The sequence below is a fragment of the Manacus vitellinus genome, unplaced genomic scaffold (genome assembly GCF_001715985.3).
Source record: "Manacus vitellinus isolate BGI_N305 unplaced genomic scaffold, ASM171598v3 scaffold_51_pilon, whole genome shotgun sequence".
Taxonomy (NCBI): domain Eukaryota; kingdom Metazoa; phylum Chordata; class Aves; order Passeriformes; family Pipridae; genus Manacus; species Manacus vitellinus.
In genome coordinates, this window is record NW_021940620.1 from 3,912,434 (window position 1) to 3,937,033 (window position 24,600).

The 24,600-nt window shown below is 42.8% G+C and overlaps 2 protein-coding genes and 2 long non-coding RNA genes across 8 annotated transcripts; 1 reads left to right on the forward strand and 3 right to left on the reverse strand.

The window, feature by feature from the left end:
* Positions 1-444: 444 nt before the first annotated feature.
* Positions 445-6,752, reverse strand: LOC108641122. Of its 2 annotated transcripts, none has more exons than XR_001921779.2 (4): positions 6,688-6,752; positions 5,288-5,407; positions 2,885-3,059; positions 445-2,491 (listed from the first exon to the last, which is right to left on the reverse strand). It is a non-coding gene; the product is annotated as an uncharacterized LOC108641122 (long non-coding RNA). The 2 variants fall into 2 exon arrangements; XR_001921780.2 differs by having other exon boundaries at positions 6,583-6,748.
* Positions 6,753-7,333: 581 nt separating this feature from the next.
* LOC103755129 (heterogeneous nuclear ribonucleoprotein A/B) lies at positions 7,334-15,264 on the forward strand. Its single transcript, XM_018081067.2, is given in 11 exon segments — positions 7,334-7,378; positions 7,380-7,504; positions 7,506-7,545; positions 7,547-7,567; positions 7,569-7,591; positions 10,450-10,618; positions 10,703-10,861; positions 11,274-11,405; positions 13,000-13,108; positions 13,202-13,354; positions 13,433-15,264. Coding segments are annotated over 11 exon segments (1,047 nt in total). The 3' UTR covers positions 13,504-15,264.
* Positions 10,455-13,015, reverse strand: LOC108641118. Its single transcript, XR_003916139.1, has 4 exons — positions 12,878-13,015; positions 12,627-12,753; positions 12,344-12,493; positions 10,455-10,705 (listed from the first exon to the last, which is right to left on the reverse strand). It is a non-coding gene; the product is annotated as an uncharacterized LOC108641118 (long non-coding RNA).
* Positions 15,265-16,150: 886 nt separating the features above from the next.
* On the reverse strand, positions 16,151-23,172 carry LOC103755130 (5-phosphohydroxy-L-lysine phospho-lyase). Of its 4 annotated transcripts, none has more exons than XM_008921044.3 (12): positions 23,035-23,172; positions 22,111-22,270; positions 21,395-21,469; positions 20,503-20,590; positions 20,292-20,408; positions 20,003-20,085; positions 19,479-19,704; positions 19,041-19,195; positions 18,457-18,546; positions 18,131-18,261; positions 17,689-17,745; positions 16,151-16,323 (listed from the first exon to the last, which is right to left on the reverse strand). In XM_008921044.3, exons 1-11 carry the CDS (start codon positions 23,087-23,089, stop codon positions 17,693-17,695), a joined length of 1,233 nt encoding a protein of 410 aa, XP_008919292.1. In that variant the 5' UTR covers positions 23,090-23,172; the 3' UTR covers positions 16,151-16,323; positions 17,689-17,692. The 4 variants fall into 4 exon arrangements, with proteins under 4 accessions (XP_008919292.1, XP_017936553.1, XP_017936552.1 ...); XM_018081064.2 differs by having other exon boundaries at positions 20,503-20,536; positions 23,035-23,150; XM_018081063.2 differs by having other exon boundaries at positions 20,503-20,611; positions 23,035-23,150.
* Positions 23,173-24,600: the final 1,428 nt, after the last annotated feature.

The following is a 24,600-nucleotide window of genomic DNA, read 5'->3' on the forward strand; positions in this document are numbered from 1 at the left end:
TGGGGGTTTATCGCAGATTTTGCATCATCACCTCAATACATTTGCTTTCTGCACACTCCCTGTTTCCTCAGCTCTCTGGGGTCTCAACTGGGAGCAATTACAGCACAGCCAACATGATCCTTTGTGCCACAGCCCAAAGGGCTGGGCGTTGGGTCTCCGGTGTCGCCTCCGTCCCTGTTTACCCCGAGCTGCCGGGATGGAGCCCGGCCAGCTGGCCCCACGCTATCGGGGCGTGGGCCGGAGAGCAGCACCGATAACCCCTGGGCTGGCTCTGTCACCCTGCTCTCAAAAACCGTGCGATCCGAGGTGCTCTGGAGACCTCGGGCCCGCTGGCGAGTTCAGCCAAAACTGCGCTTGAACCCTTGGGGTGACACTGACAGGGGGACGGAAAGAAAACACAGGAATATAAACATTATTTTTTTAATGAAATCAGACCAAAAGTAGATGCAAAGGAGGAAAGACAAAAAAGCCCCCCTACTTGGAGCCATAGATGCTGACACTGTGTGCCCTCGTTAGCTGAGGAAATAGCAAATTTACTGCACAAGCTGGTTTTAGTGTAGGAAAAATCCATTTTATCCTAATCTTTTTTGTGAGTCATGTAAATACTGTAAACATAGAAACAAGAAACAAAACAATGCAATTATTTCCTCTCAGCCAGTCTGAGATATGCTTAGAAACCAAAGATTGAAGTTATTATTCACATACCCTAAAAAAATGAAGGTTCCAAGTGCCTTAGACTTAGTAATTCAGATACAGGCTTTCCTTCACCGACATAGGCACATAGCATTTTTTAATTAACAGAAATACCTTATGCAGTGTTTTATTTGAAGACAGCGTAAACACTCCAGCTACAGAGAGATAATGGATAAACATGTTTTATTTTTTAAAAAAAATGCTGATAGAAAGAGTTCACCAATTTTTTAGTTTAGTTCAGAATTAATTCAGCAAGAGTTGTTCCTTTTCAATGAGCTCAAGTCTGACAGCCCTAGCTTAAATTTAGCAGTTAAAGTCTTCCTCAGCCTGCATGAACACTTCAGAATTATTACATAAGAAATGTTAGATTTAATATCCATGTAGAACAGTTAACATTAATCCCTTGCAATTTCTTTATTGCGTGCATTTATTTTTTTTTACAGTTAACCCAGTTAAAAAACCCCCAAACATCTTTCTGTGCATCCTTAGAGGCTGCAGTTTGACTGGGAGCAGAGCACTGTGCACTTCTCTCCTCTCCACAGGCCCTGGGGCTGTGTCAGAATTTCTCCTGCTCGCTGTTTCCAGAAGCATTTCTGGAGGGCGGAGAGTGTCTAATTTTAGTTCTCGGAGAATCCTCCGCTCTCCAATGGGCGAGCGGCTGCATCTGGAGCTGCAGCCAATTACCCGGGGTTTCCTCCTGCTACACTTCCCACGATGGTTTAATAATGCAGACGTACAAATTTAAAGTGGCCCCACACATTAAGAGAAAATCATGTGTTCCCCAACAAAGACACATCTTTTTGCACCAGCAGAACCTTAAAGCTTTCTTTTAAAGCCTTGGATGCCATAAACCTGTCCTTAAAGCTCTGTGTTAATAAATTATGTTTACTGTCTTTATAGTGCTTGAAAAAATACTTCTGATAACTGAAAGGCTGGTCTGAAGCATCTTCCCTAACTTCTGGAGGTCAGGGATGTGGTTTTAAGAAAAGAAAAAAACAAACAAAAAAACGAAAGTAAAATTATAATTACAATGCGATGAACCTTTGCAGTTCTGAATACTCTGGGCATAGCTTGGCTGCTGTATCTTATCTGTTAAGCGGTTTAACAAGCCTTAGTTGTCTCACTTATTTTTAGCTGGCATGGAATATAACAACATGGAAAGATTGTGGGCTGCAGGTGCATTTAAATCCTAGCAACAACAGATAAATAACTTTTTCAGGAAAACTATTATTTCAGAGCTTTGTACTGCAAGAAGGTGCAGAGCAGAAACTAACATCTTGTAGACTGTTAAAAAAGGAAGAAAAACAGAATGATGAAAATAACAGAGTGAAGAAAAGCTAAAGAAATAATACCAACTATTAGCATTGATTAAAAATGAACCTTGCATATCTTTTAGCTTTATTTGCATTTTGGTGTTAAGTACAGAAATGTTTGCTTCAGCAGCAATGTCCTAACTACACATTTACCACACACAACTTTCATTCACCACTGACTCTTTTGTCCTTTCTTTTCATGATTACCTGTCATACCTACCCACAGAACCAGCTTACCTTCCCCACTTGCTTCATCCATGCTTGCTCTTGCAGTGCAAAGTGTCTCTGATGGAAATCCTGTGATTGAGCCAACTTCCTCTCCTGCACGCCTGCTCTCTCCTCCATTTCTGCCTCCTCACAGCCAAACAATTCTCCTTCTGCAGCTCCTCTGCACTCCTGTAATCCTACTGAGCTTTCCATTGCTGCTGATTAACCCTTGTCAGGCCTTCCTTTCTGCTGTCCTCTGCTTGTTATCTCACCATTTTCTTTAAAGATAAAAGTAATAAGTTAGTCTCTTGCTGCTTCCTCTGTCTACAAGTCTCTAAGTGGCAATAACAAAAGCTTATCTACACGTCTTCTGGAACTCCATCACTTGCCTCGTTTACTTCACTCTATATCATTTCCTGATCTTCCCAACACCTACTCCTTCATTTGCTCACAGCTTTACTTGTTCAGTCTGCTCTGACCCCCAGCACCCACACAGATATGCTTGTCTCTTTACCTTAAAAAAAAAAAAAAGTTCCCTTCAAACTTGGTTTTGCTTCCTCTCATCATCTGAAGGCTTCTCAATCCATCTTAAACCACTCTCTTGTTTGCCCTTCATTCGCATTTAGCGTACCTAGATCGTGTCCTAGCTTAGTTTGTGCAGTTATTCTCACCTGTTTCAGCTGGTTCAGCTTGGCTTGTCAGTCCTTTCTCTTGTGTTTATTTCCCTTTTCTGCAGTGGTGAGTGCCATTTTTGACTCTCCAAGCTCACATCCCAATGGCAAGTGTAGGTGGGATTGCCTCTCAGCACTGCCTTCCAACTTCAGGTGTCTCCGTTGCAATTCAAATCTGGGTAATGAGAGTGTGTTAGACAAACCATCTGCCTGAAACTCAACCCCTTTTCACTGAGTGATTTTACAGCCAACTGAGGAAAGGAGTGGGAACCTTACAAACGTGGTTTGGGCTCAGATTGGTTTGAACTGCTGGGGAAGAGTCAGCCAAGACATGGTCTTTGTTATTCATTGATGTGACTGGGGATTGTGCTCGAGCTCTCCTCATCTCACTTACTGATGACAACTTTTTCTCTGGCCTCAGCAGATAAAGCACTTGCTTCCATTCAGAAAGCCCTGCAAGGCCTTTTCCTTAGTTATTCAGTAACTATGTTAGTTTCCCACACCTTTCCAAAGAGAGGGGTCTCTAGCACACACAAACCTGTTATTCTTCAGTTCCAAGCTCATTCATGCACTGATCTGGTTCTAGGTACCTTTTGTTTCACTCTGTAAAGGTATCTTCTGTGTCCTGGCCCTACAACTGAATTCCACTACTGCCCTTTCAAGTAAACACCTTCCTGCTTTATCCCACGTTGTTGCTCAGGATGAGCTCCTGTTGAACACCTGTAGAGGTTGGCACTGACAATTTGTTTCCTATAAAGCTCCTCCTCATCTGTATACAGACATTCTGTACAGGTACTGCATATTGATATTAGGCTTCTACCTAAACTTTTGGATCAGAAACACTTGCAGGCATTTGCTGCTTCATTGTTCTACATAATGTTTAACATAATACTGGCTTGGATTACCCCTGAGGCCTCTAAGCTCAGGGATAAGTACCCAGTGTGATCCCATCCATGATGAAGAAATGAGTGTATGAGTAAACCAATAAAAATATTTTATCTAATGAATTACAAGAGGCAATCAGTTTAAAAAGGCTTTTTTTTAAAGCCAGTGCCTCCTCAAGGGCATCTTCTCTTCATCTCAGTTCTGTGTTGCATAAGGAATCTTTTTTGCCATTCTTATTTTTAGCACTTACCTTCAGCCCTACCACTGGGGTTACTTGCATAGTTATTATTATTAATAAAATGTATTTATTTATGCTGTGTAAAGACTAAGACAGAAGCTTTCTATAGCATCTGTTCTATAGCATCTATAATTGGTATAGAACAGGCAGTTTGTGGCCTGAGATGCTTACAATTAATTTAGACAAGAGAGACACAGGGATTCAAAATTCAAGGCAGTGAATGATGTTTGTTCTCTTTTTTTTTTTTTTAAAGAAGAGGGCACCTAGAAAAATCAACACAATGGAAATAATGGGAAAATGGAGAGGATGAAGGGAAGGAGGCAATGAAGACAGGTATGGCACAAAACTGGTATGAACAGTTTTCAAGGCAGGGCTTGGCATACACTGCAAGTTTGATAGAACAGCAAAATTAGGCCTAAGATCAGAAAGTCCAAATGCAAGTAAAATTCAATTGAAATTCAGGCATTACCATGAATAGTAATTACAGGATTAAAAAATGGCAAACAGTGATAGTTTTTTTTTTCTCAGTGGTAAATGTGTCAGGTAAGGAGAATTACCACCCAAGAAGGTATGTGTGTACTTTTCTTTGATTAACCACAGGTTTTGAGTGGGGAGTGAAATGCAAGACCAAAACCCAAGTCACAGCCCTGAGGAATTTTTTAAAATTACTTGTGGCATGATGGGGCCTGGTGAGAAAAATTATAACCATAACAACCCATACTCTTAAGTTTCTCAGTCTGCCATGTCTAGATGTGTAAAGAATGACTTTGTTAGTTGGGCCAGGCACAGTTTTCAAACCAGGCTGCTTAGCCAGTCTACAACCACACTGTTATCCTGGTGTTGGACATGGGACACAGGAGGCATCAAACAGCTATTAAAATGGGATGTCTGGGAATCACAGAGAGCCCTGGGAGCTGCTGTTTGGAATTGCTAAGATGAGAGACTGAGATGGACCTGACCAGGAGAAATGGGCAGCTGGAAAAAACACAGCTTCAAAGAAAGATCTGTTAAGCAGAAACAGGAAAACACTTGCCAAAGTGCCAGTGTAAGGGAAAGATGAGACAGGTTCAGCAAAGCAAGAAAGAGAACTGGGGGGAAAAAAAGGAGAAAAGGTAAATTTATGGAAAAGTCCAAGTGAGATGTCAATCATTCACATCCTTAGCAAGACTCTGTGAAATACAAAGCAGAGGTTATGGGCAGTGAATCTTCCAAGAAAATGAAGTAATAAATATATCATGAAAAGCACTCAGGTTACATCTATCAGCTGAGCCTAAACTTACCTGACAGACCCATGTAAACTCTGCAATTTTCATTTTACTCTCAGATGCTGGTCTATAAACTTGTAACTTCAGGGCAGGTATATTCCTGCAGTCACCTGCCAGAACTGCATCCACAAAAACCTGCAAAAGAAGGTGGGCAGAGCACAAAATCAGTGGTATTCACCACTTCATCAATGCCAGCTACAGCAACCTGCAAGTATCAGTGTGGTCTGAGCTCCAGGTAATCACTTAAGCAAATGTGTGGTATTTTCCAATTAAGCAGGCTATCAGCACCATGTAAGTGAATGCAGCCAGCTGACAGACAGTGGCTGAGCTGGTTTTAATCACAAACCACACCTTTTTGGTGTAAACCTGATTGGTTTACAATCTAAGCCAAAGCTGCCTGAAGAAGTCACAAGAAGCCCTCTTGCTGGATGTGGGGTAAGCTCTTCTGAGATGGTATAACTTAGGATAAATATTTTAAGAAAAAATTATTTGCTTCTAACGTTTTATTTAAAGCTTAATAGAAGAAAACTATCTAAAAATATATTCTCATAAAGATAATTATCTTTGTCAGCCAACATCTGCAACCTGTCCTGAGGACATTGCAATTTTCAAGTGTACTGGTTAGGTGCTCTTTGTACTGTCTTTACTGCCCTGACCTGAGAGAACATTGTTTTATAAAGTTCAGCCTAAACTGTAATTTGTCTATGGGGTACCCCTACCCTGTCAGCAGCCTATGTTGAGATAGACATGTCTGAAGTTCTGGCCTACTGTATTTAGGACAAAAAGAGCTCTAAAAGAAGGACCGCTAGGATCTCAAAACAAAGACTTAACAAAATGTATCACCACTATTTATTTTTATTCACAAGTAGCTCTGTGCACTCCTTCTGAGTTGTAACAGCACATGAAAATACCCAAGTTGAGCCACGAGACATATTTGAGAGGGTGGAGCGGGCAGTACCACGTGCCCTCATTACTACGGTAAGTTAGGTAATAATTACTACTTTTTGCCCACAAGGTAAGGACTTAACTTTTATTTTCTTTAAAGATGTGGCCGTGAGCTCTGGCTGCATGTCCAGAAGCCAAGCTCCGTCCCTTTGACATGGACAAACGGGACGTTAGGAGCTGTAAACTGTACAAGACCGTGAGCTGTGGTTACAAGTCGAGTTCTGCACTTTGCAGCCCAACTTTGCCAGGGAGGCTGACATATCCCTGGGCGAAAGGAATTAAGGGCTGGGCACGTGCTCGGCGCTCCGGCTCCCGCAGTTATGTAATATCCAACCTAAATTTAAAAAAAAAAAAAACAAAACAACACCAAACTCCGGTCCCTCTTGGGCTGCAGAACCAGCGGAGCTGGAAACACGAAGCAAAACCTTCCGTGTCCTGAAGCAACGACCGACTCCGTGCACAGAGCGCACCTCGAGCTGGAGCGGCGGGCACTGGGAGTGAGCGCAGCACTCCCCTCACAGCCGGGTGGGCACAGCGAGCCCCAAGGGCCGCGCTGGGCCCCAGTCCCGTAATCCGACATCAATCCAATATCGCCTATCCCGCTCGCCGCTCTTTCCGCGGCCGGTCCCGCCCACCGCCGCAGCGCAGCCACGGCGAGCGCGAAAGCGCTGAGTGACAAGGCGGCGACGGCCAAGAGGGCGTACTTGTTGCGCGGGTGGCGGCAGGCTCCGGCGCTATAAAGGCGGCCACGCGTCGAGGGCCTGGGCGCGAGTAGGTGTCTGAGGGGGAGGCGGCGTGGCGGCGCGGCCGGAGCGGAGCAGCCGCGGGCAGCGCGATCGGCTCCAGCGCCGGGGCACTTTTAATCGGACTCCGGACGCAGCCGCGGGCAGCGCGATCGGCTCCAGCGCCGGGGCACTTTTAATCGGACTCCGGACGGCCCGGGTTTTATCGGGAGCGGGTTTTAAAGTGAGTACCGAGCGGGATGGCGGCGGCGGAAAGGGGGAGGGGTGTGAGCGGACCGGATCAGACCGGCCCGGCCGGGGAGGAGCCGCCGCGCTGACCCGCGCTCGTCTCTCGCAGAGCCTCTCGTCCCTCTCCCTCAGCGGACGGGGCACCATGTCCGAAGCGAGCAGCAGCTTGGCGGCCGGCGCCACCCAGAACGGGCCACGAAGCGGCCGAGAGCGCCGGGGAGCAGGCAGCGAGAGCGGCGCGCCCCGGCAGCGGCAGCAGCAGCAGCGCGGCGGGGGAGCGGGAGCGGGCATCGGCGGCGGCGGGAGCCGGGCCGGCGCGCGGGCACGGCGGGCACGGCCGCCAGCCAGAACGGGGCGCGAGGGCGACCAGATCAACGCCCAGCAAGAACGAGGAGGACGCGGGGTAAGCGCGCGGCGCCGTGCGCGGCCCGGCGGCCCGGCAGAGCCCCCGCCCGCGCGAGGGCGGCGGAGCAGGCCCCCCGAGCCGGGCCTGCAGCACCAGCGCTTCCTTGTTCTGGCGCTGCTTTGTTGGCGCCATGTGGCGGCTGGGGGAGGGGCGCCGAGCGGGGCTGGTGCCGTCTCACGCTGTAAAATGGAAGGGGATTTACCTCTCCCGCGTTTTTCCTCAGCCTTTTCCTCCCGAGCGAAAGGGGCGGATGGAAGGAGTTGCTTTGTGTTGCAGGGGGGGCTGGTTGAAACTTTCTGGGGATCGCATGACCGGCGTCGATGTAAATGCGAACGTGTTTTGTGTAACGCGCATAAAAAAAATAATCCTGGCTTTGGAAGGCGGTCGGGGTAAGCCAAGTACTTTATAAAAGAAGTAAAGGGAAAACGGGGACGATGGAGACGGTGCGCGGTGCGTTCAAACCAGTAAGGGCGATTTTGGTGTGCTACTTTGCAGCATTGTCAGAAAACGGCTTATGTCTTGCAAGTGATTTCTGGAGGAGTCAGAGTAGTTTCGCTGTGTTTTGGTCGAGGCATCCTTGTGTACAAAAGAGGAATTTCTTTCCTATCATAGTTTGTCTGTCTGTTTTCTCAGGCGGGTCTTTGTCATTCAGGCTACCCTACGTATTTAATTGGAACTCCCTTTGTTATCACCGAGCCGTGGACCAGAGGGTCAGATCCCTCAGGTCAAATAGAGAGCTGAAGCCAGTGTAATAGGTTTTGGCTGTAAAGGAACGAATAAGACTTGCACAAGCTTCCTACAAGCTGGAGCCGGATGTACCTTTTGCAGACATTAGAAGAATTAAAAACCAGGCCCTCCAGCCGCGTGTGAATTTTCCTTTTACTGTTTTTAGTGTTTTGCGCTGAAAAGAGAGGGTGATGCTCTTACTTTCCTGCACAGGAGGTGACAAGTTTCAACCCCAAATCCGTATGAAATGAAACTTCCAAGAAAAGCAGTTATTTTAGAGGGATTGATTGGCCTATGTGGAAAATGTAGTGCTGTGCTAAAACAAGAGCTGTCCAAGCCACTGACATTAGAATGTTCTGTTAAGACCTGAAACAAGCTTCGATTTAGCTGCACCAATTCTCTCAGGAGGGGAAAAAAAGACTATGTGTTAAGGGTGCCGTTGTCCAGTTTGTGGCCTCTGAAGACAAACCCAGATATTAGGAATTTGGCCATAGTTTCAAAGGCTCTATATTGTGTTACTTAAATACCTGTAGGTATCGGTCTTCCAAGTTACAAAACAAAGCACTGCAAATTGCAGAGTGTGATGTGTGCTGCTGTGGTAAGAGGTGAATTGAGTGTGTGGCAATGCCTGTGTGTGCACCACAGCCCCAACCCGATGGCATAAAGCAGCTAAAGCTGCCTCTGGACAAATCCTGTCATCCCCCAGCCCCCGAGTTACTCTTGATCTAAGTGTAGTCAGTGATGCCGGGGTGTGCTGTGGAGAGCTGCTGTGAGTCTCTTCGGGTTATAGCTCGGTCAGGGAGCTGTGATGGGAAGGAATCCACCCAGTGACCGTCCTTTAACCTGGTATTGAAAGGCTTAATAAACTTTGTAAGGCTCTGCTCTAGCGGCTGCAGGACCCTGTACATCCTGCTGCAGCCACCAGCTAAGAGTGCACAGCAGGTTTTTCTGGAAAACACAAGGGTTTAGCCTGCAAAGGATAAACCAGATTTCATCCAGGTTAAGAAAAAAGGGCAAAACCCCTATAACACCTTTTCTTTTCTTTCCCTACTTTTTTTTTTTTGAATATAAATGGATAGCAGTTCTAGCAAATCAAAGTTACACATAAGCCCCCAAAGCCAATTTTACTTAGGCACAGTCTAGTTTTTAAAGTGCTGATACCTCCTAGTGCCAAATCTAGGTTGCCTCTAAACAGTGTAATGACAACTTAAACTGCTTCAGTCTATAGTTAGATAAAAAGGCTCAAACGCTTTTAAAAGCTTAGTTTGTTACCTTGGAAACTCTGAAAATAGAAAATACAGCCGTGTTATTAATGTTTTCATTTGAAGTGAAGCATTTGAAAAATGCCTTATTGCCTGATATCACTGTTTTTGTTTTTTAGCTGTACTTGTGTATTGTGTCTCACTAGAATTTAGTTCTTTGAGATGCATCTCCTTTTTCAGAGAATGTTTTGTGTGGGAAAGTAGGCAGGGAAGGACTGTATTGGCCTTTTTGGAAGTAAAGGCTAATAGTGGAGAGGCTCCTGTAGTACTGCAGGAAGACAGAACTAGATTCAGTAACTAAGCAGGAAGAAGTGTACAACATAGTAGTTAAGGCAGGTCCAAAGTCCCATCTCATGTATGTGACTGCTATTGGAGGTCATAGATACCTGGTTTAAATTTTGCAGATTGTTCCTAGGACTAAAATTTTTACAGCCATTGGACCAAAACGCTTAAAGTAAGGCTTTTAATGCCTTACTCTTTGCTGGATGCTTTCAGAGCAGTAGGAATGATCCTGGATTCTTTGCAAAAACTGAGTTGGCAGTACCTGATAATCAATACTGATTTTTTGCAAACAACCTAAGAGCATAAGTTAGTGGTGAAGAATATTTCAGGCAATTTGTGCTGTTTCTTATAGCCTGTAATCAACTTCAGAGTGCATTGTGGCATTTCCTCAAAAAGAGGGGGAGAAACCCACCGTGGTGCACTCCTGTAGTACCACCAGCTTTAGACAAGAGGCAAGTGTTTAACTTGGACCAGTCAGTCGTGTTCTGACAATGCTGCTGAGGGGTGTGCCACTGAGCATCTTGCTGCATGGCCTTTGCTGTAGTCCTTCCTGAATCTAAATAGCTGTTCTCTTTGAAATTTCAGGAAGATGTTTGTTGGTGGCCTCAGTTGGGATACGAGCAAAAAAGACTTGAAAGATTACTTCACCAAATTTGGTGAGGTAACCGACTGCACGATAAAGATGGACCCTAACACAGGAAGATCCAGAGGCTTTGGATTTATTCTCTTCAAAGAACCTGGGAGTGTTGAAAAGGTGAATTTGAACTTCATATTTTGGATCCTTAACTTTGAGGGGAAACTTTTCAGCTTGAATTAACCATACCAAACTGTCTTTCAGGTTCTGGAACAGAAAGAACACAGACTAGATGGCCGACTAATTGATCCCAAGAAGGCCATGGCAATGAAAAAGGATCCAGTGAAGAAAATATTTGTTGGTGGACTAAACCCAGAAGCTACAGAAGAGAAAATCAGGGAATACTTTGGAGAATTTGGAGAGGTGTGTAATGTTATCCTAGTAAACTCTGAAACATGTTGCTATTTAGTTTACTAATACTTTGGAAGTTTCAAAGTAAATTAACTTCAGATGTATCAAGGCTTCTGTAACTGATCCAGAGGTTTCCCACCTTGAGAGCAAAGGTGGCACATACTACACTAGATGCTTCCAGTGCTACTTGGATACCCTTGCCTTTAACTCAAAAGCATTTTTAGCTGATATTAAAATTGGTTTGAAGAGTTGTAAAATGGAAATCTCTGGTCTGAAGGCCAGTGTTAATATAGAAAGACTAATGCAGCTTTGGTGTTGCATAATATGCATAGAGAGGAAAGTTAATAGTTTTACTGTCCCAAATGCCTTGTACTTAAGTGTTCTGCTAAAATACAAGTCTGAAAATAGTATTTCATGTCTTCAGATTGAAGCAATTGAACTTCCAATGGATCCAAAGACCAACAAAAGGAGGGGGTTTGTGTTCATCACTTTCAAGGAAGAGGATCCAGTGAAGAAGGTTTTGGAGAAGAAATTCCACAACGTCAGTGGAAGCAAGGTAGAAACTTTGACTTACAACTTTTTGTCCAAGTTACTAAGCATAATACCACTACATCTGTAACCTGGAAAGGTTTTTGCAGACCTCTTGTGTCAAGGTACTAAATTTACAATAAGGACAGCTTTCAGTTTACCCTGCTGTTGTTTTGCCATAAATTCAGTCACAGATTCTTTGCCAATATTTATGGCTTTAATAATTGCTGTGTTCTAGGGCCTTTTGTATGTAAAGTATCTAAGGGCACTCATTACAAACACATGGAGAAACTGGCTTGTGTAGCAGTATAGGCCTTATCTGTTGATGTGGCTTATTTTCAGCATAGAGCCCTTGCATAAATGTAAGCCTTAGAGACACTAACTTTGTAAGCAGCTGGCTAAAGCTGGCTCTGCCTGGCTGGGGGCAACTTCTGGTTTCTTCTCTCAGAAGCCCCTTCCTGCAGCCCCCCTGCTACCAAACCCTTGTCATGTCAACCCACTACAAGGATCCAGAGAGCAAATGTAAACTTTATGGCAACTTGTACCTGGTCAGCTGGCTGTGGGAACTATTGTAAGAGTGGTATGAGATGCTCTGAACAGCTCACTGCTCATCTAATAGAGAGGGAACAGCTAATAGAGGCTCATGCCTCAAGCTGATAAGGAGAGGACTGGAGGCAAAGGATGTGTACTGGCTGGAGGTGTCCCTCTTCCTTTGCTCTGAGGCCAGTGCTGTCCATACACATAATTTCAAAGCCCTGTTACATTTGGTCATACTGTCTGGCACAGTGACTTAGATTGCACTTAGACTGGTTTTGACACAGCACAAAATAAGCTTTGGCAAATGTAATGCATTGATCAAGTCTGTTTTCAGGAGAGATGAATACCTACATGCCAAGGAAGCTGAGAAATTTCTGTACCTACTAACTATGGCTTGTTGTGTCATAGTGATAATAAAAAACAGGTTACCTTAAAGGTCCTGTGGTGAAGAACTCCAGGCCAGACCTGCTCAGGTGCTGTTGTTCCTTTTGCAGCAGCAGTAGCTTTCATCTTGGACTGTGCACAGATTCAGGAACCAGGCAGCTGACTGACAGCTTGAGCTGCAGCCTGGGAACCTGCCTTGGAAATGTCAATTCTGATTAGTTTTTTTTAGCTGTTAGTATTTGATAAGTGATGATTTTAGTGTTGGTAGGGGTACTGTACAGTCCAACCACATGCACAGGAATAGGGTGGGCAAAGGCTGCCCTCTCACCTGGCACAACCTCCAAGACAAGGCTGTTGCTATCAGACTTCACCTGAGCTGCACTGAATGAACAAGGCTCAGAGTCTTCCTGGCAGCCTACAGGAGTGGTGGCATCAGCACCTCTTCCAGGGGGAGACTGATGGTAGGAATAGGCAGAATAAAATGCCCTTAAAGCAGTGGCCTCTTTGAAGGGCTGACAGTGACTTACCTTTGCCCAGGTGGCACAGTAACTGAGACACTTCTGCATTAGCGCTGCTCACCTGGCATGAGCACAGCGTGTCCACCTCCTTTGCCTCCAGAGGAACCTCTGGATTTCCCAGGAGCTCAGGGTGGGTGCTGCTGCTCTAAGACACCTTACATACTCTTCCTTTTTTATTTTCAGTGCGAGATTAAGGTAGCACAGCCAAAAGAAGTGTACCAGCAGCAACAGTTCAGCAGTGGTGGAGGAAGAGGTAGCTATGGAGGAAGAGGCAGAGGTGGAAGAGGCGGCGGTAAGTACCACACACACTACTTTAGTATGGACACATTCTAAATAAGTTGTGTGTACTAAAATGGGATTTTGTGGATGGTTTTCCCTTCTATAGCTCAAAGTCAAAATTGGAATCAAGGTTATGGCAATTACTGGAACCAGGGTTATGGGAATCAAGGATACGGCTATCAGCAAGGTTATGGTGGCTATGGAGGCTATGATTATTCAGGATATGGGTATTATGGATATGGACCAGGCTATGATTACAGTAAGTAAAGAGAACTGTATTGGGTATAAGCAAACGTAACTAATTAGCAGTTTAATGCATTTGTTCTCTTGTTCATAGGTCAAGGCAGTGCAAATTATGGGAAGACACCAAGACGTGGTGGTCATCAGAATAACTACAAGCCATATTGATCAAACTTATTCAGGTATGCAGTGGCATGGTCTCTTTTGGAAAATGACTGCATAGGTTTTGTATACAATGCTGTAGATGGATACTTCAGTTCTGTACCAAATTTAACTTTACAATAAATTTCTATGGCCTGTTAAATGTGCATCTTACTTGGAAGAGCTCCCTGGAAATGTTTTACATGTTTAATACTTCAGATAACTAGTTGTCTAGACAGTGTGGTGTGTAAATTTCAGCATTGCTGAAGATATTAATTAATGATTTTATTAATAGGTTAAACTGAAACTGATTTTGAGGGTCTGCTTAAAGCTGCAGCTCTGCATCTAGGGACTGCCTCTTGGAGTTAACTATGGACTCTGCATTACTCCAGTTGTACAGAATGAGATGCATCTTAGGGAACCAGTGTCACTTTCCACCTTTTTATTTTGTATTGTTTTTGTGTCATACATTTCCTGTAATGGAAGTGTTAATTTTACTGTACTTTTTGGTACCTTTTTGGAATCTAATGTATTGTAAGGTATTTTACATGTGTTCTGATTCACCATGACATGGATATTGAAGCTATCCTAGCTTTTGAAATAAAAAAGGCGTAATCTAGTGTCTTGTGCCATTCTTCAGCTTATGTGTTAGTAAAACGCCAGTTCCTGTTCCCAGAACTTAGCTCATGGCAGTACCTTGATAGATGAAGAGTTGTGCTTAATGTTGTTAATCTTGAAACTAGAAGGTTGTGTTGGTAGTTGTGCTCACTTGCAGTTAAGTGGCAGCTGAAGCCTGCAGTGGCTTCTGCCTGGAGGTTGTGGAGGAGAGCTGAGGAGGAGAGCTGAGCTGAGGAGCCCCAGCAGTTGAGGCTGTGCTGGTGAGCTGGTGGCTCTGCCCTAGGCAAGCACAGGGGCTCAGTGTAACTGTGTTGGTGTCTGCATTGGGCTCTGCTTGGAGGAGCCAGAGGTGTAGGTCTCAGGTAGGGCTTGGGAGCCTGGACAGCATTGCAGGAGGATGCCAAGAGGTGTGGAAGAAGCTGGGCTGCACTTCCTTCATGTTTCACTGTCTCGAGTCTGAGACTTGTCTACAAGTTGCTAATAGTATGTATATACCTGCCTTGAGAGGCAGGTTGGACAGACATTAAATTACCAATGCAAAGTTGAATTTTTGAAGCCTTTTTGTGTATCAGAAAAGGCTAAAAGAACTTCCACTACAGTTGTGGGTGGAAAAAAACATCTCTTTCTCTAGAGATGAGTGACCAGCTAGAAATAAGCTTTCCTTTTTTGAGTAGTTCACTATTTTAAGGCAGTAACTGTCATGTGATTTGCCTGTCTTGTTGTAGAATAGTCCCAGTCTCAGATTTATAAATAAGTAGCAAGCTCTGCTGCACAAAGTAAACTTCTAATATTTGTTGCAGTGATTCATTTAGGTTTTTTTCCTTTTAAAGATAAAACAGGACAATTTTTTTCCCTTGTAATAAATTCTCTTTGATGCCCAGAATTGGAATCAAACCAAGTAACTTAGACAAGAAATAAACAGATGTTACTAGTGACCTTTTCAGGTTTTTTAGCAAGGGATGCAGCTATTTCTGCAGGGACTATAATCTGCTGCTCCCTGCTGGCTGTCCTTGAAAAGAAAAACTTGCTTGTAAAGTTAGAATCTCTCTGTAAGACTCTTACTGGGTTAAGTGGAAATCTTGAGCATTAAAAAAAATGAATCAGATTTTAAATGTGATAGTTGAGAACTTTACAGCTTGACTTGTAACTTCAATCCCAACTTACTGACTTGCAAAAAAAAAATTTTGCAGACCACTGAAAGAAATGAGTACAGTATTTAAAAGTATTACTGTCTCAAGATGTAAAATTTCAGTGCTTTACTCTATTGCATACTTTTACTGGTTTTCCTGTGAAATAAGGGGTAGCAGAATATTTTTCTAGCAATCACCTGGCCCTCCAGTGGGAGGTTGGCACAGTACCAGGATCATTCTGCTGCAGTCCTTCTGTGTCCTAGCAAGAGTTTGTCAGCTGGCTGTTACTGTGGTGGATTTTGGAAGTAGGTTCTCAGGTAATGCTTCCTTGACAGGTGATGAGGCCTTAGGCAGAATCTGATGACACTGGTACTTAAATGCAGAGCTGGCTTTTCCCTTTCTTCTTTGTATGAAAAGTTTATGATACAAAGAACATGTACTTGCCTGGTGAAAGCAAAGGCATGTACACAAGGTGGTTGTTTATGGCTGTAATCTAATCTTAATTTCCTAATCCTGCTCAGATACTTCTTGAGGACAGACTTTGTACGAACTGGTTTGGGAACAGTGGCTCTCAGCTGCCTGTTCCTCATGCATTTGGTGTTAGGAATTTGGGACTGAAGTTTTTTGACTTAATCTGGTTGCTGAGACTGTTTGTTGAATATAGTGCTACCAGGGACCTTGTTATGACACTGGTGGCTGAGAGTGGTCAGGAGAGCCTGGGAAGGACTGGGTGTACTGGCAGCTAGACTGGTGTTTGCATAGGCAGCTGGAGGTGTAAACGAATGAGGGAACCCCTTGGGTCATCCTAACCTGAAAGAGCATGAATTTAGAAATTGTAGTTTATAGTAGCCATTAGAAAGATACTCCTTTATAATCAGTTTTAGATACAACTGCTTTAAATAAAAGGCAATTCCACACTGCCAGAATTGAGACAAGCTCTTGTAAAATTTATTTCTCCTAAAAATTTTACTAAAAACAAGATAACTGAAAATAACAAAATCAAAGGTGACTTATCTGATCTAAGACATGCTAGGATGAAGATTAAATGTGCATTATTATAGTAGAATAATGTTTCTTAGTAGTAGATCTTGTTTGAAACCTATGGAAAGAAAATAATGTTATGGTTTTTTGTAAAAGTATCATTAAAAGAAATCTACTTCATTGCCTCATTTTCACTTACATTATATGTAAGTGTCTTACTAGTACTGTACTTAGTAAGAGCCTTTTTGCATTCTTGGTTTCCTGTAGAGAATAAAAGCATTTTTCTTGCTTAGTTTAGATTACAGACAAGCACATTAAGTCATTAGGCCTCTAAGTTACACTGGCACTGTTAAGTAATCTTTCTGTTCCTAAGAATAAGTAGTATAAACAGCTGTATGTCTTTCCATTAACTTGCTAAATAAAATATTAACACATTTTTCTTGTGCCTGCTATACTAATATTACACTGCACTAAAAGCACATTTCTCCTTAGCTCAGGACTGTAGCACTGTGAACCTCATGGTGGTTGAAACCACCAATGATTACATGATCACAATGATCACATCAGGTACATTCCTGTCTGCTGTCTAGAGTTTTACTAAACATGGGGTTGTCTTTTAGTCTGAGTAGGTTGAACAAGTACTAAATGGACCAAAGGGTGCTGTTATCAAGGTGTAACTCTTAAGTGTACACTGTACTCATGAGTGTGTGGCAAACTTAAGTTGCAGATAGATGTCCTCTCTCAGCAACCTATGGAGGGACCTCAACAGATGAGGACTTAGGAGGCTTTAAAGACTTAACAGGACTCAGTCTTACTCTGGTGCCCCCAAACCTCTGACTGTAGGGGTAAATCGATGCTTAAGCCTGAGATACCATCCATGAACCTGAAATGATCCCAACAAGTAGGGAAAAATGCTCAAGGGAACAGAAGGCAAAAATATTTCCAAGTCAGATGTTAAGTAAAACACAAAAGCACCACTTACAGCTCTTCACAAAACTTTTAGCATAAGTGGAGGATCCCAAATTGTGGGATGCAGATGCCCTGACTGGCAGGCAAGGGGAGATCTGCTGAGAGGTAGTTATGCAGCTGGACCAGCTTCTGTCTGGAGATAATGGCACTGAGCATAAAGGCTCTGTGTGTTGATGTGCATGTCGTTTGCATGCCAAGGGTTAAACCAGTCACTCTGAGAGCTTCCCAGACCAGCACAGCATGCTGTGGGGGTAGTCATGTCTGGGACATGTTGGACCTGGCTTAGAAGCAAATGAGCACACACACTGTTACTGGGAGTGTCAGCCTCTGATAGAAAGGAGCTGTGAATGCCAGATGTGCACAAGTCTGGGCCATGCCATGAGATTGCCTGAAATTCCTGCAAACTAACTTCAAGTAAAAGCACCTCTGAGGAGGCTTTACTCTGACAATGCCTGTGAAGTTATGTATAGGAATCTTGGCTTTTAAATAGTACTGTGTGACTAGAGATAAATACCTGCTCAGGTAGAACAAGTAGATGTTTTCTGTTGGTTCAGATGTCCTTTTTCCATATCTGGAGAGAGAATAAGCAACAATTTAGCAAAGTCATGACTTTGAGACAAGGTTTTGTACTAACTTTGTTAGTGCTAAGTGTATAGAAATTGTATAAAAAGCTAAGTGGCAAATGCACACAGATTATGGCTTTTGAGAATATTTGGACAGTTTTTACCAGCTGCCCTTGTTCAGATAGGTAAACTCTTAAACCTCAGCCAGAGCAAAGCTGTTTTAAAAGGCATGTGCTGCATCTGTGGAGGAAATAGTTTTGTTAGAAAACTTCAAAACAGAGTAATTTAGAAGAGAAGGTTCACCATCTGCCATCTTGGCTGTATTGTGCCTATTTTGCCTTTGAGGCAGTTCAACAACCACCCTCTATTTTTGAGGGTTTTGATCAGTTCTACCTGTTAGTATCTTGTCCATTGTTTCCACAACAAATTTTGCATCCTCCATATTGAAGCACATTGGGGGCTTGAATTTCAGCACATTTCTTCCTGGTCCATCTGTACTCAGTAGAATATATTCTTCCTTAAGTCTGGAAAGAGCAATAACAAAGAATCATTTTTACTTTTGCATGTAGTTCAGAAGAACTTGCAAGCTCCAGCATGGAGGCTGTCACACAGTGCCTTTCCCCACCGACTGATTTCTTTTTTGGCCAGATTGTTGCACTGTAGTTTGTAGTTGTGTCCTTGCCTCCCACACTGAGGAACTCCACGACTGTCCCATGTACCTTGTTATCAGATACTCTGCTTCTGCTGGGGCTGGGGTCCTTTCTGCTTGGTCCTTGATTAAGTCCACTCCAATGAATAAGCCACAACCCCTTTAAAAGAAAACCAGTCACTCTGTGTCAGAGGAAGGAACTGCAAGTGAACTAAAAACCAGGTTTTGGTAAGACCAGACCTTAAATGCATGAGAGTTACCTGATGTTTGGCTACTGATAGAAGAGGTTTTGCTGTTTTGAAGAAATGTGGTAATACAGTATAGACTTCTGTCTGCTTAGAATGGCAGCACAAGACAGGATGTTAAGCATGTTTTCCATCTAGCTCATCACTTTTGTACTTTGTGCACTTGACATAAAAGTTCAAACAGGAAAGTGAACTCCTCTAGTAGCTAATAAATTGATAAAACAGTACTGACCCAGTGGCAAAGTATAAGAGACTTTTGATAAGCTAAAGATTAAAATAATCTAATGTACAGCAGGCTGTTTATTTTTGCTGAAAACACAAATTTAATTTCTCAAAACATCTGTTGGACTGAGCTGTTTGACTGCACCAAATAAAAAAGCAGCTAAAAATGTAAATAAGGCACTGATACCTGACATCACCAATGATGGGATGCTTGGTTTGCTGCTCCTTGAGTAGCTTCATCAAGAAGTTGCCTACCTCTGTGGCGTGAGCCTGAAGGTGTTCCTTCTCAATCACATCTAACACAGCTAATCCAATCGCACATGAAACAGGGTTTCCACCAAACTGAGCTCAGGAAAGGAACACACAGAGCCAGGGAAAGGGAAGAGAGATGCAATGGGGTCACTGAAAGTGTAGCCTCAGTGATACAATGAGCATACTACCACTTTTATCAGATGGAGTCAGTAAAGAGTCATATACCAGAAAGACAGAGATAGAAATAATACAGTAACACAGTTACTGTTTAGTAACTGTGTGGTAAATATTAATAAAATATTAATAAATATTAATAACAACACTGCATGATTATATAATTTTTAAAGGAGAGTTTGGGCAACTCTTTACTTACTGTATTAAAATACTCCACTCCTGTGGCTGCAAACGCTTCTGCAATTTCCTTTGTTGTTGCCACACAGGCAAGAGGGTGCCCATTTCCTATTGGTTTCCCCATAGTGACAATGTCAGGTATAAAGTCTTCTCCCTGAAGCTGGAATGCCCAAAAGTGCTTCCCAACTCTGCCAAAGCCAACCTGAATTTCATCAGCAATAAATACAGCTCCTGCCTTATGCACATGCCTGTAACAGAACAGATTTTACTGTCTCTTAAGAGGAAAGAGAACGTAATATTTACTGATTAAGAACATGCAGAAAGCATTAGTTGGCAAACTTTCAGGAAACAAACTTGTACAGGCCTATGTTCTAGATCATGTGTTTAAAAGCAGGTCTTTGCCATACAAAGTTCACATTCTAACATGAAGGCTTAGGTAGTTCCCTGCCTATCAGGCTATTTATTACAGCAGGCAGAGAAGTTCTCTCTTATCTATATTTAGCAAGTATGTTAAATTAAAAAGCTAAGGTAATAAATGACACTTACTGTGCAACCTTTTGAAAGTAACCTGCTGGTGGAATGATTTGACCTCCCACGCTTGGTAGAGATTCAACAAAAAATGCAGCAATCTGAAACACAGGTAGCATGTGATGTTTGAACAGAGTAGAGAAACTTGTGGAGCAAGCTCTTTGTCCTTAGATGGTTTTTGCATTATTATGTGATCTTTTCTTTTTGACAAGTCCATACCACTTAGCTCAGTAACCCTAAATGGCATTGACAGTTAGGCACATTCATTTCTAAGGCAAAACAAATGGTTAAGAAAGTAACTTTTTACCTTTCTGCCTCTCTTATGTGCACGCTCAATAATATTTTTCACTTCATCAGCATAAGCTGTCACTGAATCTTCGTGGTCTTCTCTGTAAAGTCCTCTGTATGTGTCTGGAACAGGAGCCTATGCAAAGGAACAATACCCTGTATTCAATATATCATAAATATAACTTCATTAAATTGACAGGTAATTGATAGATATAGGCTGAAGTACATACCACGTGGACCCATTCCTTTTGTCCTTCTAGATTTCTGAATTTATATGGGCTTATGTCAATCAAAGATGTCAGATGTCCGTGGTAAGCACTTAAAAAACAATTGGCAGAACTAAACAGTAATTTCCTTAGTATCAAGAGTTCTTCAGGATTAGCATTACAGATAGTGAAGAGTATCTAGGTTCTGTCCCTTGGTAGGAAATAGTCACTTAAGCTGAGCTCTGCAGTTTCTATCAAGCTTAGTACTTATGTGGATTTTTGTTGGTGTATCTGAATATAAGGGATGCAGAAGGACAGGACTGGTCACTGGTGTGCCTGCACTGGTGACTGGAATCACAGCAGGGTAACTGAGGAGCAGTATTACAAGACTGCAGAAGAACTGGAAGGGCCTATTTCTGAATATCCTCCAACGATGGAGCTGCCAGTGTCTGTGGGCATCCTATTCTAATATTTGACCATCTTCATGGTAAAAGATTTTTTCCTATGTCTCATCAAAATTCCTCAGGTTTCAACTTCTGTCTTAGGTCTTTTTTTTTGTCACTACACATCTTCAGGCCTGGCTCTTATCTTTTTTGCTCCTTCCCTTGGGACAGCTGTAGTTGCAGTAAGATCTCCCTGGCTGTCTCTTGCAGCTGAACAAATCCAGTCCCTCTTACTCCTGTGGCTCCCTACTCATTGTGCAGGTCACTACTGGCCTCCCTCCAGCTGTCTCTGTACTGGGGAGCCCAGCCATAGTTCTCTGAGCTGCTCTCACAAATACTGAACAGAGAGAAAAACTACTCCCCTCAGCTTCCAGGTTAGTCTTTCTACCACAACAGGGTTTCAGAAACGCTCTGACCGTGGGCTGAAACTGAGCCTTGTACCCCAAAGTAGATAAAATTGCCAGTGTACTTACTGATCTAACACGATGACATCCTCATGTTTTGTGTACTGTCGTGCCAACCTCAGGGCAAGATCGTTAGCTTCAGAGCTGCAATTGAAAAATTCAGTAAATGTTTCACTGAGGATATGTCCTGAGTTCTGAAAACTGAACCTCCCTCGCAGTGCTGTCTGTGTCTGCAAAGAACAGACAGAACTCAATGCATGTTTTGCACAGATCCCTTAGGAATCAGCACCAATTAGGCAGGAGTGCCCACCAGAACAGAATCCACCTTAAAAAGCTCAGTGCAGAAACTACTTTGGAAGCAGTTTGGGTTTTTTTTTCCCAGCTGTACCTTGCTTGAGATTATGACCCCTTTCCCCCTACCAGCAGAAATAATGCATTGGTACATTTAATTTTGGTTATAACTCCCAAGTCAGAAGACAAGTCAGACCAGAAACTAATACAGTAAATATTTACATTGCTGTTTTGTAGTCCAAGGCATTATAAACAGAATAAACCCCTTCTTAAATAAAGCATTAGTTTAGTTCCCAGGTAGAGAGCTTGCTTAGTGCGAACCTCAGTCACTGAACTTCTGAAAATAAGCAGTTTCTCTGAAAACCAGCACCCCAAACAATGTCAGTATTGAGTCACCCACCACACCATGCAACTGGCTGTTGATAAGCAAGTGTTGTACTTGTTTGTATATACCCAGTAAAACCCCAGTATCAATTCTGACGTACCCAACTTACCCAGAATTCAAAAAATAGAAGATGCATAATTTCTCAGGTAGCGTTTTTGAAAGTCTCTCTGCATAATCAACCAAGTTGTCATGAAGATAGCGAGAATTTGTATTTAACAATTGATTCTGTTCATGGGCTGCTTTAACTATATCGGGGTGACAGTGCCCAACTGCAAGAGAATGTGGAGAGTGGTTTGAGAGTTCTTCCCTGCTGCCCACATTGTTCATTCACATACCAACTTAATACTTTTATGATGACTGTAATTTCCTCAGTGGGGCCTTAATGATATTGTCAGCAGAAGACAATGTTGGTACACCTTGTAAAAACATGTTTTTGCCCCTCAGAAGGTCTGAAGTTGCCTGCTACTGTCCTTTAAGATTTGTAGTTAGTACTGAGAATTGACACGTTGAAACAAATAGTGTCTGATTTAATACTTAGATTTAGACATTTACATAATAGGAGTTTGGGAACGTGTTTTACCATCAAAGAAGTACTAGTCCTGGTAGGGCTTAGGTTTGAGAGTTTTCAAATACTGTAAGAAAGCAGCAATTACTCAGTAATATACAATTAAGGCACCACACTGAGCAGTAGTCCTGTGACTGTACACTTATCAGTAACTTTTACAAACACAACAAAATGTCATTTTGTTAGTTTTACAGGGAGGTGCTTTACTTGAGCTTCCATGGAAAAAAATCTGAATGTTTTAGATATGTTTCTAGGAAAACAGAACAGGGAGCAATTCTGGAGAGCACATTTACACACAAAGAAATTCAAACAAACCATATTCCCTGGAACTACAGGCTCAAGAAAGATTCCTTCCACTTTTCCAATTAACCCCCCCCCCCAGCACAGTGGAACAGTGGCAAAAGTACTGATTGTTCCTTGTTCTGCTTAGAACAACACAGCATCAAATAACATTTGACTTTAGCTTACCGTGAGCAACGTTGTTTATGCAGTCAAGGTATTGTCTTCCATCCTCATCATACATATATTGGCCTTTTGCCTTCACAATCTTCACCGGATCATTAGAGAAAAACAGCTTGCAGGAAGACCTGTAACAGGCATCAGAAAGCAAAATAAATCTTAGTGAGTTTAGTTTATCCTGCTGGTGATATTTTCAGTTCAGTTAGTTAATAAAGAGAAAGACATTTCCCATCTCTGTGGGCATGTGCTGTCATCCTGCTTCTGGCCCCTAAATGAAAGGCCTTGGGCTCTAAAGCAATTCAGATTTTGTTTAGATTTACAGGGAAAACCCCCAGAACTGAAAATCCTTCTCTAGGAATCTAGCCACAGCACACAACAGAACTCACCTCTGTCATTTCATCCTGTCTTTACTGTGACTCCTTACCTTACTCTGCCCTTCTCGTTCTGAAACCCTCTTTGGTGTCTCTTATCTTGTAATTGTTTTTATGATGTTCTTGCTATTGCCAAGGTCCTGATTTTCCAGGGAGTTTGGTGGAGGTGATTGTTACAGCTGTATAAAGCTTCACTTACCTTATTTAAAACACTCAGTGATATTATAAGGCTGAGTCTGCTTAAGTGCATTTGTTTTGTTTCACTTTTTAAACCGACTTCCAAACAAGTGAAATTGAGACGTCTGTCAAAGTAGGAGCTGCAGAGATTTGACTCTGAATGGCAATGCCAAACTTCCATAGTGCATTTACTAAAAGATTGCTTATACAGAAATGATTTGACTGTGATTACAAAGCTATTGTCAAATGGACAACAAAAAACAATGATACAGTGAACAGCTGCCTCACTATCCCTCCCTTACAGGAATCCAATACTCTCTGTGTGAGCTGGCACAGAATGGTAAAACAGTCGGGGTTTCTTTTGTTACCCTGACTGTTCAAAAGATGCTAAGAAAGTGCTTCCAGAGGCTGGGTCTTTGTCACCAGTGGTAGGGCAAAGCACCTGGAAAAAAGATTAAATACCTGGAGTGGTATTTTTCAGGTGTGTGTAACTGGCACATTTCTAATTCCAGCATTTACTTTCAGCCCAACTTCTGGATTTATAAAACACGTAAAAGTAGCCTTATAGTTTTTTAATATATATGATATGAAAGTATTCCTAAAGTTAAATACAGTTGTGTGCTGCCTTTCCTGGTGGTCATTTATAGAACCAAGACTTATTTAGGTTGGTTAAAAAACCACCAGTAATTGGAAGTTTGGAAGTGAGTCCTGTACTCCACTCTCTCAAAGTGGGCAGCAATATTTTGTTAATTATTTGTTAACACCACGTTTTTGGTGTACTAAGTTTTCTCATAGACTGGCTGTAACAGCAGGGGAGCCAAAGCCCCTCTCCCGGCCCAGCACGGCCTGGCAGCCCCAGCCATGCTCCGCCGGGCTCGCAGGAAACGCTTTCTAAGCAGTTTAGAGTCTACACCGGCACGCTCGGTATCATACGGGTTTTATACTTGAGTTTCGTAATCCCCCTCCTTAAGAAAGGCTAATTACCGTTAATTACCCACGGTAATTACCCCGGTGCAGCGGTGCCGGG